At 39.3% G+C, this 14,419-nt stretch overlaps 1 protein-coding gene across 4 annotated transcripts in view; it reads right to left on the bottom strand.

Moving 5' to 3' along the window:
- Window positions 1-14,419, bottom strand: part of LOC143934062 (serine/threonine-protein kinase SBK1-like) — a 79,972-nt gene that overhangs the window by 23,706 nt on the left and 41,847 nt on the right. For all 4 annotated transcript variants that reach the window (XM_077457356.1, XM_077457353.1, XM_077457352.1 and 1 more), the window contains one exon: window positions 13,373-13,557. In XM_077457356.1, coding sequence (XP_077313482.1) covers window positions 13,373-13,523 — 151 coding nt within the window. In that variant the 5' untranslated portion in view covers window positions 13,524-13,557. The remainder of the gene's footprint in view (window positions 1-13,372; window positions 13,558-14,419) is intronic.

The raw sequence follows: 14,419 nt of genomic DNA, 5'->3' as shown, positions 1-14,419 counted from the left end.
ACTTCAACTTATATAGTGCAAAGTAAAATATCTATGAAGTCCATAGCAATCAGCATTGACCACCCACTGTATATGTCTGTCATCAGTTTACCGTTATATACCATGGTAATGGCAACAGCTAGCTGCCATAACCCTGGTATTTTTTTGAACAGTGGGTGGATTCACCACTGCATCACTTTTATGGGCAGTGGGAGAGGGTGCCCCCCACCACTTCCAAGTCGTTATCCCGCTTACCGGAGTCATCAGTAGCGGTGGAAAGGATCCAATCCCGTGATGGGCAGGAAATCTAGTGGAAGCAAGATGGCCCCACTTGACTCTATGCCCTAGGACTGTGATGGTGAACCTTGGCACTCCAGATGTTTTGGAACTACATTTCCCATGATGCTCATGCACTCTGCAGTGTAGTTGAGCATCATGGGAAATGTAGTTCCAAAACATCTGGGGTGCTAAGGTTTGCCATCACTGCCCTAGGAGGACCGGAGCGACGTCTGATGTCACTTCTGCCTAACAGCCTTAAAGGGCCAATTTTTTTTTTATTAGTAAGGCCCCTTCACACGGACAGTTCGTTCAGGTCCACCTGTCAGTTTTTTTGACAGACCTGAACGGACACTCCATAGAGGTCTATGGAGGGACAGATGTCAGCAGTGACATGTCCGCTGACATTCGACCCGCTCCGATCCAAAAAAGGGTGACAGAGGAAAAACCTACTTTTCCCATCTGTCTGTGGATCAGATCAGGTGACGACGGACTGTACGGTCCGTCTTCATCCAATCCCCCATAGGGGAGAGCGGCGTTTTGACAGGTCAGTCCCTGCACAGTGTGCAGAGACAGACCTGTCATCTTCCTGCACAGCGGGGATCAACGGAGCAATCCCCCGCTGAGCAAAGCGGGCTCCGTACATGGACATGTCCGTGTGAAAGAGCCCTAAATGTAAAATTACATTTTTTTTTCCTCTTTTGAGTGTTATTGTGAGATCTGAGGTCTTTTTGACCCCAGATCTCGCAATAAAGAGGAACATTCATGCTTATTTCTATTACAAGGGATGTTTACATTCCTTGTAGTAGGAATAAAAGTGATGAAATTTTTTTTAAAGGGACAGTGTAAAAAATAAACAAATAAAAAGTTAAATAAACTAGAAAAAAGAAAAAAAAATGACGTGCCCCATCCCTCCAAAGTTGTGCGCAGAAGGGAACGCATAGGTAAGTCGCGCCCACATATGTAAAAACGGTGTTCAAGCCACACATGTGAGGTATTGCCACGATCATTAGAGTGAGAGCAATAATTTTAGCATCAGTCCTACTCTGTAACTCTAAATAGGTAATCTTTAAAAATGTTTAAAGCGTCGCCTATGGAGATTTTAAGTACCAAAGTTTGTCGCAATTCCACGAGCGTGCACAATTTTAAAGCATGACATGTTAGGTATCTATTTACTTGGCGTAACATCATCTTTCACATTATACAAAAAAAAAAAAAAAATGGGCTAACGTTACTGTTTTTGTTTTTTTCATTCCTGAAAATGTATTATTTTTAAAAAAAATTGCGTTTGAAACACCACTGCCCAAATACAGTGATATAAAATATTGCATTGCATATTGCATTGCCATTTTATACTCTAGGGTCTCTGCCAAAAATGTCTATATATATATATATATATATATATATATATATATATATATATATATATATATATATATATATATATATATATTATGTTAGGCCTGGTCCTTACCTGGTTAATTTCATTTTTGATACTGCAGTGAAAAATGAGCAGCTAGAGTTTGGTCATTAAAAGATACATAGGCATTTGCTGCAGTTTCTATAGATTAGGCCCATAGTTATAATTATTATTTGTCAAGAAACAAAAGGTACAATTTATGCAAGATGAAAAACATAAGAAAGTATATGCTTCTTTTTATGTAGTGCTTAATGGTCATTGATAAAATTGAAGGCCATTTACGTTATATTTACAGAATTAGCAAAGTATTTTCTGTTGCTGTTCTAATGACGAACACAAGATGGCACCACTGTACATAATACAGTAATGAAAGCCTAGCTGTCGACCAGAATGCATCTGGTGTGCTATTCTGAGCAGACAGAGTTGCATCAGTAGTTGGAAGATTATCCAATGCATAATGTTAGTTCATTATGCGGTTGGGGTGGGGGTGGGGGGGGATCTGGTGCAGATGATAATGTTATTTGGTTATATCATTCATAAAAATTTGCAGGAAAATGTTGCCTGAACTGATTGACATTAATAAATAATTTCTGCGCTATGCTATCTGGAGAACGGAATATGCAATTGTATCTTTCAGCATACCCTTGCCTGTTGCCGTTATTTTTTTATTTTATTTTTTAAGGATGGGAGGGGGTGTGCTTAGATAATGTTAAGTCATTGATTATGCACTGCACAATGCCTGCAAGTTGTATACATCTGGGAAGGGAACCTCCCACAAAAAGTTATAAATTCTGTGATTATTTTGTGGTCAATAAAACAGAATATTTAAAGCACACAGAATCTGCAAGAGTACAAAATTATTGTTTGTCTTCTGTGAAGTGAAGGATCCGCACAATATGAGCCTGACATATACATTATATACACTGCCTTGAAAAAGTATTCATATCCCTTGAAATTTTCTACATTTTTGTCACGTTACAACCAAAAACATAAATGTAATTTATTTGGATTTTATGCGATAGACCAACACAAAGTGGCACATAATTATGTAAGTAGAAGGAAAATGATAAATGGTTTTAATATTTTTTTTTTTACAAATTAATATCTGAAAAGTGTGGCGTGCATTTGTATTTAACCCCTTTTACTCTTATACCCCTAACTAAAATCTAGTGGAACCAATTGCCTTCAGAAGTCACCTAATTAGTAGATAGAGTCCACTTGTGTGTAATTTAATCTCAGTATAAATACAGATGTTCTGTGAAGCCCTCAGAGGTTTGTTATATAACCTAAGTGAACAAACAGCATCATGAAGGCCAATGAACACAACAGAAGGGTCAGGAGTAAAGTTGTGGAGAAGTTTAAAGCAGGGTTAGCTTATAAAAAAATATCTCACGCTTTGAACATCTCAAGTTTTCAATCCAAAACGGAAAGAGTATGGCACAACTGTAAACCTACCAAGACATGGCCGTCCACCTAAACCGTCAGGCCAGGCAAGGAGAGCATTTATCAGAGTATCAGCCGAGAGGCCCATGGTAACTCACGAGGAGCTGCAGAGATCCACAGCTCAGGTGGGAGAATCTGTCCACAGGACATCTATTAGTTGTGCATTCCACAAATCTGACCTTTAAGGAAGAGTGGCAAGAAGAAAGCCACTGTTGAAAGAAAGCCAAAATAAAGCCAGTTTGAAGTGAGCGAGAAGCCATGTGAGGGACACAGCAAACATGTGGAAGAAAGTGCTCTGGTCAGATGAGACCAAAATTGAACTTTTTGGCATCAAAGCAAAATGCTAAGTGTGGCAGAAAACTAACATGGCACATCACCCTGATCACACCACCCCAACCGTGAAGCAGGGTGGTGGCAGCATCATGTTGTGGGGATGCTTTTCTTCAGCAGGGACAGGGAAGCTGGTCACAATTGATGGGAAGATGAATGGAGCCAAATACAGGGCAATCTTAGAAGAAAGCCTGTTAGAGTCTGCAAAAGGCTTGAGACTGAGGCGGAGGTTCACCTTCCAGCAGGACAACGACCCTAAACATACAGTCAGAGCTACAATGGATTGGTTTATATCAAAGCATATTCATGTGTTAGAATGGCCAAGTCAATGTCCAGATCTAAATCCAATTGAAAATCTGTGGCAAGACCTGAAAATTGCTGTTCACTGTTGCTCTCCATCTAATCTGACAGAACTTGAGCTATTTTGCAATGGAGAATGCGCAAACATTTCACTCTCTAGATGTGCAAAGATGGTAGAGACAGCCCCAAAAAGGCTTGCAGCTGTAATTGTAGTGAAAGGTGGTTCTACAAAGTATTGACTCAGGAGGGCTGAATCCAAATACACATCACATTTTCAGATATTTATTTGTAATTGAAAACTGAAAACCATTTATCATTTTCCTTCCACTTCACAATTATGTGCCACTTTGTGTTGGTCTATCACATAAAATCCCAATAAAAATGTATTTACATTTTTGGTTGTAACATGACAAAATTTAGAAAATGTCAAGAGGTATGAATACTTTTTCAAGGCACCGCAGCATAGGTATATTACAAATATGTCAATGTCCAATTTGTCTTGCCATGGAAGAAGGCCCTTGTACCTGTGCTACTTCACCCAGAGCTAACTTATATGCTTGATGTTATGTGAGGCTAGTAGGCTGAAAGGGGAAAACTAAAAAAAAAAAGTAATCAAAATGCAAAAAAGTTCTAATGCTAACATATGATGGAGGATTGGGACATAATTGGAGATATCTGTGATCTACTCAGTCCAAGGTAGATCTAATTTTCTAGCTAACCAGTTCAAAGCTCCTTACCATAACATATGCAGCAAGGTGTTTTATTGTAATGGTGGTGTTGCAATGCATTCTCAAATGTGCTGCATGTGAAATGGGATAGCGCATCAGCTGTGATTTTGCATTTGCCTGGAATATGTCTACAGAAACTATTAAACTGGTGACGGAGTGACAGCTGCACGAGCCTGCGCGAGAAGGACATGATGGGGAGTGACTCGGATTGATGATGTCGGCCGTAGCCTGATTGTGCATGGTGAAGAGCACTGTCTGTTGTTTCCAAGTGTGGCCCCAGACCTGGGAAACTGCCACAATGGGATACAGTTTGAAGAGTCATGAAGACTGGGTGAAAGCAGAAATTTAAGGGAATTTCTGGAGGCCAAGGTTCGGCAAACCAGTCCGAACACACTCCTAAACCTTGTGGACAGCCTTCCCAGAAGGAGTTAAAGCTGTTGTAGCTGCAAAGGGTGGGCGACTCAATATTGAACCCTACGAACAAAGACAGGGATGTCATTAAAGTTCATGTGCGTGTAAAGGCAGGAGTCCTCCGTTCTTCCACCCCGCATGATTCACAACAGAAACAGTCAATAATGGTTGAACAAATAACTTTTATTCTTCTTGTTGCAGTCCAGGTGTAATGGTAATAGAGGGAAATATGAGCTGCCTCCTCCTTCTGATTCCTTAGAGTAGTTAAGTCCCTCTCCCTTAATGAACTGACCGATGCCCCTCTGAAAAGCACCTTGGTAAATGGATGCTGGAAGTCCCAGGCCTCACCTGCCTATCTTGCCTTCTGCGATCCTCCCAGGTCAGTTCAGGAATGTCCGGATGACATCCCGGTCTACTCCATCCTCTTTGCAGCTACTTCCGGTTCTTGTAGATAGAACCATTCCAGCCGGGATGCCTGGTTCAGTTCTCCCAGGGTTTTCTTTGAGGTGAAATGGTGTTGTTGAACCATCCAGCACTGAGGTCTCTGAACCCTCAGGCCTTCAAATTTTGGTTCCTGCTCTCCAGAGCTGGGGTCTCTGAACCCCCAGGCCTTCAAGCCTACTCCTTAGAGTCACATTTTGGCTGCTTCTCTCCACTCAGTTTCTTCCCATCCTCTCCAGGAAGGATGTTACCTCAGTTTATGTATCAGTCCCGCACTCCAGTCCCCAGCCCGCCTTCTTTCCAGAACATTTCTTAGGGAAAGCAAGGGAGGTTTTTCCAGAGCAGAGTACAGGTGGTCACACCACCCTCTATTCTACTACTCCTCCCAAACCAAAATTAAACAACCAGGCCTAAACAAAAAAAAGTAAGGCACTGGCAGTTTTACCTAACCATTTCCTATTAACACCCACCTAAAGGTGGTGGGACATATATATATATATATATATATATATATATATATATATATACAGTATATACTGTGAATCTCATGCAAAAGAAAAAAACGATGCAGTCAGTTGAGAAGGCATGTCCTGCCATTGCCTTCAGCAGTCTACTGACTGTACTGTGTACTCAAACTAAAAGAAAACATTTTGGGGAAATAATTGTAGAAATTTTGTTAGCGTAATAGAAGGTCAAATTGTTCAAAAGCAGGTATACCTTTATCAGATCTGTAGCCTACAGACTGCATTATTTCTGACACTTGAAAAAAGTCATGAGGTTCCACACTGACCATAAATGTACTGTACATGGAGATTTTATCAGAAGGCATTAGGCTAAAACTAATAACTAATGCCATGGCATAATTTTAAAGCGGGCACGAAAGGCTTCCTCTGTATAAAGCAGTTATTACAAGGGGTTCATTATAGGATGCTGGACACCCATGTAAAGTGCAGGGTACTGCAGAAATAGGTCACTACAGGTAGTAATGTTCTAGAGAACCTTTTCATTTTTTTATGAAGGATTGTATGTAGCCCTGCATAGAGATGCCACTTATCATCAAGTCTTAGTAAATCTCTTCCATAGGCTTGGTATAGTCCTGGTATCCCGGTTTGCTGCTTCCTAAGTTAGACCCTCTTTGTGAACTCCAATGGTAGGGTGTCAATTTCTTAAATTCTAGCTTCTGTATATTCCAGCTTCCGTAAATTCCAGATAACAGCTCCTTTTTTACCTACTCTGTGATTTGCCCTGCAAGGGTAAAGTAGAGTTCTGACTTGGCGTGCTGCTCTTTCATGCTATGACTAACTTTAGGAACTCTATTGTTGTTTTTATCCTTCTGAAAATCGAAGTTCTGACTTTGCTTACCATTTTCTTTTGGTAGCAGCCACTTTGTGAACTTTTATTTTTCAAAGGCTTCACTCCTTTAATTGATGGTTGTCACAGTTCATCTTTAGCTCCATACAAAACCAATGACTGCATAGATTATTGGATCTGCAAAATGGAATAGTGGCCCGAACTGACCCAGTTTGCCATAAGGCTTTTCTTCTGAACCTTCAGCCTTAGCCATAAACTTCCCATACACATGCCAAAAAAAGGACAACAACCTTAAAACAATGTAGTTTTGGAGATTCACATGATCCCCTCTTTAACACAAAATAGTTTCTTACAAAGTTGATCCTAACCTGGCTAGGAATAGTATGGCAATGTATGACTAATGCCGCGTACACACGAGCGGACTGTATGGCGTACTTAGTCCGTCGAAACACATTTCAGCGGACAATCCGCTCGTGTGTGGGCTTCAGCTGACTTTTTCAGCGTGCAGTCCGGTGTACTAAGAATTTCGGATTTTTTGAAATTCTGTCCGTCGTACTTTGGTTTCAGCGGACAATCCGCTCGTCAGTATGCTAGTTCGACGGACTAAGAATGGCGCATGCCCAGAAAGGATTTACACGGCGGAAGGGTGCTTTGCTGTGTATTGGACTTCCTATTTCTAGTCCCGTCGTACGTGCTGTACACGTCATTGCGCAAGCTTTCGACGGACTGTTTGGGTATCCGTGTGTGGTCAAGTCCGTTCAGTGGAAAGTACGACGGACTGTCCGTCGGATTGTATGACGAACTAAGTACGCCATACAGTCCGCTCGTGTGTACGCGGCATTAGTTTATATGAGATGATTCTATTGCTACTGATATTTTGGGAATTAATACGTAGTTGACAAGTGGGAAAATTGCTTCTTTGTCCTATAGGTGCAGGCCTAGGTATATGTAAATAGTAAATACAGCCCTGAATGAACACACACCTTAATATGTAAAGAACTGAATTTACGGTATCTACTGACCTACTGAAGTTACCAGGAAGCTAACCATTTCAGCACCAACTGTACCAGTGAGGTGTGCTTCAGTCACCTGTAAGCTGACTTGGAAATGCATATTCCATATGTATAGTAACCTACAATATATAGGCATGTAAACCTTGTAGAAGATGGATTCTGATTCATTGCTATGGCTACAGTACTTTGTTACTGTACTGTGTACCTTTTCTCTTTGCACTGTTTTAATAAATACACCTAAAAGACTTGGAAGCTTAATAAAGCCAACCTGTTCAGGTAATGTGACCTAATATATTGCAGCTATGTGTATTACTAATTGGGCAAATTTAGTACTGTAAAAATACAATGCTACAGAATTTATTCGGTAAGCATTGAAAAGATAAGGTTTGAGGTGTTATAACTGTGAAAACTAGTGTGCTGAGATTCATTCTGTTTGGATGTTCCCTTTTGGCAAGAAGCAATGTTTAAAGTTGAGTCCCCTCTGCACTGAAAAGTTTAAATTCTTGCTTGGTCTTGAGGAAGAGGAATAAGTACAATACTAAACTTCAGCACTCCTGGGAAGTGGGCAGGCCCTTGGCACCTTCATGTACAATGCAGGACTCCACTGTAAGTTATCACTTCTAAGATCTGCAACCAGTTTATCATTGAAGAGGGGCAGCTTTGGGGGACCAGTCTTGCAAATGGGAGGAAGACTGCAGGAGTAAGGAATAAGGTAAGTATTTCACCTTATTTCATAACTCCCATAGCATCCAAGCAACAATAATATTTTGGCCTATTCACACCTACTGCTGTATTAAAACAATGCGGCAGGATAACCGTAGTGGATCGAGACGCATCACACTGTTAACATTTTTTTTAAATGAACTTTATTGAAATGTCACACAGTGACATTTCATTAAGTTCTATTGGCTGCGGTGTAATGTGAATCAATGGATTACCTTGCACTGCGCTGCAGTGGAAAAAGTATGGCCTGCGGTACTTTTTTTTTGAGTGAACACCACTGCAACGTGGTGGTGTGCACCAGCCATATATAAGACAAGGCATTTTGCCTTGTGCTGGGACTGAACTGGAATAGCCTCCCAATACAGCCCCATGTTGCATGGTGTGAATTGGCCCTTATTGTTATACTCATTCTGGTGAAAAAGAGAAATATGTTTGTTTGATATACAGTAAGGGGAAAAAAAAGTATTTGATCCCCTGCTGATTTTTGTACGTTTGCCCACTGACAAAGAAATGATCAATCTATAATTTTAATGGTAGGTTTATTTTAACAGTGAGAGACAGAATAACAACAAAATCCACAAAAAACAAAAAAAAAGTTATAAATTGATTTGCATCTTAATGAGTGAAATACGTGTTTGACCCCTTCGCAAAACATGACTTAGTACTTGAAGAGGAGGAGAACAAGGGGGCGGGACTTTATATGAAGTAAAAGGTAGCTGTAAAGTTGATTGGTGAATATATAGGAATTTAATTGATTGTAACAGTAATACATACATAAAAAGCAGATACAAGGATGTAACATTAATATCATAAGATCAATATTTAAACTGATTGATAACATCAATTACTCATAGTAAATTAACAATCAAATTCCAAGATTCACCAGAAAAAGATTAAATAGAATGTTTAACACGATAAAACCTGCAAGACCTTACCCCAAGTACATGTCTACTTGCTCAGATACACAAATTGGTAATAGGATGACCGGGTGACGCCCAAAAGCCACGAAACGCGTAGAGCTACAAACTGCCGTATTCTTACCATCATTCATTTGAGTCTCAAGCTATTATTGTATTATCTCCACTTATTGATCCAGGGAGGCAATAGGTCTTGCAGGTTTTATCGTGTTAAACATTCTACTTAATCTTTTTCTGGTGAATCTTGGAATTTGATTGTTAATTTACTATGAGTAATTGATGTTATCAATCAGTTTAAATATTGATCTTATGATATTAATGTTACATCCTTGTATCTGCTTTTTATGTATGTATTACTGTTACAATCAATTAAATTCCTATATATTCACCAATCAACTTTACAGCTACCTTTTACTTCATATAAAGTCCCGCCCCCTTGTTCTCCTCCTCTTCAATGAATTGGGATGGAAACGCATGACCTTACCAGGTCATGGTTTCACTCAAAGTCCCTAGGGATGGAATCACATGACCTTACCAGGACATGATTTCGTTAAAGTCCCTAAAAACCCTTATCTCTTGTCATATGACTTAGTACTTGGTGGCAAAACCCTTGTTGGAAATCACAGAGATCAGATGTTTTTTGTAGTTGGCCAACCGATTTGCACACGTCTCAGAAGGGATTTTGTCCCACTCCTCTTTGCAGATCCTCTCCAAATCATTAAGTTTCCAGGCTGATGTTTAGTAACTTGAACCTTCAGCTCCCTCCACATATTTTCTATGGGACTGAGGTGTAAAGAATTTGCTAGGCTGCTCCAGGACCTTAATGTGTTTCTTCTTGAGCCACTTATTTGCTGCCTTGGCCATGTGTTTTGGGTTATTGTCATGCTAGAATACCCATCCACGACCCACTTTCAAGGCTGAGGGAAGGAGGTTCTCGCCCAAGATTTGACAGTACATGGCCCCATCCATCGCCCCTTTGATGTTATTGAAGTTGTTCTGTCCCGTTAGCAGAAAAATATCCCCAAAGCATAATGTTTCCACCTCCATGTTAACAGTAGGGATGGTGTTCTTGGGGTCATAGGCAGCATTCTTCCTCCACCAAACACGGCAAGTTGAGTTGATGCCAAAGAGCTTGGTTTTAGTCTCATCTGACCACAACACTTTCACCCAGTTCTCCTCTGAAACATTCAGATGTTTATTAGCAAACTTCAGAGGGGCCTGTACTTGTTCTTTCTTAAGCGGGGGGGGGGGGGGGGGCTTGTAGGTGCTGTAGGCTTTCAGTCCTTCACAGCGTAGTTTGTTACTAATTGTTTTCTTGGTGACTATGGTCCCAGCTGCCTTGAGATCATTGGCAAGATTCTAGGCTAATTCATTGCCGTACTCATGATCATTAAAACTCCACGAGGTGAGATCTTGCATTGGGCCCCAGACCGAGGGAGATTGACAGTTATTTTGACAGTTATTTTGTGTTTTTTCCATTTGCTAATTATTGCACCAACTGTTGCCACCCTCTCACCAAGCTGCTTGGCGATGGTCTTGTAGCCCAGCCTTATATAGATCTACAATCTTGTCCCTGACATCCTTGGACAGCTCTTTGGTCTTGACCATGGTGGGGAGATTGGAATCGGATTGATTTATTGCTTCTGTGGACAGGTGTCTTTTATACAGGTAACAAGCTGAGATTAGGAGCATGCCTTTTAGGAGAGTTCTCCTAATCTCAGTGATACCTGTATAGAAGACACCTGGGAGCCAGAAATCTTGCTAATTTATAGGGGATCAAATACTTATTTAATTTATGAAAAGGCAAATCAATGTATAACTTTTTTGAAATGCATTTTTCTGGATATTTTTGTTGCTACCCTGTCTCTGAATTAACATTGAAATTATAGACTGATATTTTCTTTGTCAGTGGACAAACTTACAAAATCAGCAGGGGGTCAAATACTTTTCCCCCTCACTGTAGCTTACCAGGATTTGCACAAATTGCTCTCTGGAATTCTGAAATAAGCCAAAATGTACCATGCCTTAGTATAACCATAGTATAACCAAAAATACTATAGCTTTAGTAACGCTATATAACACATGCAGCTCTATGTGTTTCTACACTACATAGACACAGTCATTTACTTTACGATCCTCTAACCTTCCTCATGGTACTTCCATCTTTTTTTGAACAGCTGTAAACTGTTAAGTGACAGTTTTTAGATGATGGATGAACACCAGCACCAACAGACAGAACTTCACGGACCTCCCATCAATGTAGAGCACATAACAAAAAGGCAGAGCTGACTCCTGCTTCCGTCACAAACATGAAGGTTTTCAGATGGACCGCCAGTCAGACTTCTGTTCTGTGCAGCGGTTTTTGTAGCATTAACATGAGTTCTGTTCCTGCTGTGCAAGGAAAGTGGTGGCGCAGCCTGCTGATGAATTTGTGCCAATGTAAGCTCCATACTAAAAATAGATACCAAGTGGAGTCTAGGTGCCCCTCACTCACTGGGCCCCAGGTAATTATCTTGGTCAGCGTGTCATAATACAGCTCCCAAACATATAAATTATAGTTACAGGCAGGCACCACCTGGTACAGCATACATACTTGCACACCAGGGGAGAGACCTTAAGAGGTCGTAAACCAACTAGCTTGCAGCCACAAATAAGCGTAGCGGATGAGAGGCCTCAAAACAGCATATTTCTGTGTATATTAGTACTACAGGTCGCACCGTGGTCGCTCAGCTTTGGGGAGAGTACAAACACCTCCAAATCACCACTGAATAACCACATACATGCACAAATAAAATGCATATATATTAAAAATAAAGATATTAATTAAACCCTGATAAAATGTGACTTAAATATGCAAAATTAACTTTATGCAAATAAGCTTGCAATATATGTCCAGTAACTTGGTACAGTCACAATCTGATGCAAATGCTGTACATGATTTCTGGCAGACATACACCTATCTGTAGAATGTTTGACCAGTAAAATATAACATTCAAAAATGCATGTTAAATCCCAGAATTAACTAAGAAGGTGCAAGTGTTCACAGATAAATAGCACTTGAGGAAGGGGAATAAATAATAAATAACACTTGAGGAAGGGGAATGCCCCTTAAAGTGTTACTAAACCCACCACAGTAAAATCAGTCTGTATATGCAGGGAAGCATGCTTGTTATACTCACTGTGGAACCTAAAGGGTTATAAAGGCTGTGTAAAAAGACTATTTGATCCTGTCTACTCTAATCCTCCGCTTCTTCCACAGTCCCCAATCCATCTCCCAATAGTACAGAGCCTTGGGGGTACACTGCACATGCTCAGTTTGATGTGTATTACTAGAGAGTTTTTTTTTTCTTGGGAGGGTGTATGTGATTAGCACAGGGCCAATCAGCACTGTCCAGACAGAGGGTCAAGGGTTCTGCAGCCTCATAGGACAGTCATAGTAGAATGAAAACTCCCCCTACAAGCTTTAACCAGACACTGACAGTAGTCACAAGACTGCTATATATGGAAGGTATTTAGAATTCACTAAAATAATTGCATTTCCGTGCTCTGAGTGGTGTGGGAGACCAAATATAGTGAATGCAGGGTCCTGGGTTATATGCTTCCTCACCTTGTTTTATATATATATATATATATATATATATATATAGATGTTCTTGTTTGCCATTCTTTTCAAACTTTCTATTTTTTGAAAGTAGCTATATTGCATAGTATTCTCTTATCTACTGGAGGGTCACTGACCTTTTCCTTGCACAGAAGTATTACATACATTACTAAGTTTTCTTGAAGTTTAATCAACTTTAGAGGTATTACGTTACTGTTGCATCTTGATGTAAATTAATGACGCACCTCCTGCATTATGATTAGTAGATTTATGCTTTTCTGAAGTTGAATAAAAGAAATTGCAGCCAATATCTCATTTTTTTATATGACATGCCCCATGTGGTTTAGCCTTTAATGGAAACACTCAAACTAGAAAAATATCAGCTGTAGAATTCTTAGTGCTAAAAAAAGAAAGCATGTATTTATGTAATTTGCTTTAAATAAATAAAATGATAATATGACAGTTTTCTCAAGACTTACCTTGTAGTTTATGTTCAGCTTGTATCACATGCCCATAAGAGCCACTACCCAGCTCTTTTGTGATTCGGTATCGCTCTTTCAGCTGTATATGTTGCAGTCTCCTTGATGTAATATTCATCATTTGCTGTAGGATCTGCTCATTTTCATCCATCACATATATTTTAAATGATGTACAGAGATAAGTCCTGTTTAATGAAAAAATATTGTAATTATAGAGACAAAAAAGTGTCACAGAACTGATAAATAGTAAAGGCGGTTGACTACAGTGGTACGCAGAGTGATGATTTGGTAGATCATTTTCTTTTTGAGTCCAGCTGTTACAGTGACAATTTGTTCTCCAGGGGCACTGTTCCACTAGAGTTTGTGAGTCACACGTCATTTATTTCATGTGAGCAAGCATTTGGGCATCTTCTCTAAGCTTAGTGACATAAGTCTGTATGTAACGCTAAGCTTTTACAACTGCACGCAGTTTGATATTCGACCACGCAATAAATAAACTTGTTGGAGTATCTAGTTATAAATTATTTGAAGAGGAATTTAGTCAATTTACTATTCATTTTTGGCTTTTTCAAAAAGGCAGCACAAAAAAAAGATTAAATTAGAAGTGTGGTAGCTCGTAGTAACTAAACCAATTGTATCCCTGTAAAGCATTCTGAACAATAATTTATATTTGCTCAAGGAGTCTGCATGGGTCAAATGTACTATTTTGTTGCACCCCTAAATGATGTGTCTATTTAAAAAAAAAAAAAAATAAAAAAAAAAAAAAATATATATATATATATATATATATATATATATATATATATATATATATATATATTTATTTATTTAATATATATATATATATATATATAGAGAGAGAGAGAGAGAGAGAAATAGATAGATAGATAGATAGATATATTTACATACATACGCATATCCATGTCTTACAGAACCAATATTTTTATTTGTAACATATTTTATTTTTCATAGATAATAAAATGTACAAGAAACTATAGAAATGAATGTACAATGTGCAACATCCACAGATTGTATTTATTTATTTTT

Source organism: Lithobates pipiens, unplaced genomic scaffold (genome assembly GCF_037356315.1).
Source record: "Lithobates pipiens isolate NorthernLeopardFrog02 unplaced genomic scaffold, aLitPip1_a1.2 Scaffold_27, whole genome shotgun sequence".
Lineage (NCBI taxonomy): Eukaryota > Metazoa > Chordata > Amphibia > Anura > Ranidae > Lithobates > Lithobates pipiens.
The sequence above is the reverse complement of the archived record's forward strand: the minus strand, read 5'-3'. Positions and strand labels throughout refer to the sequence as shown.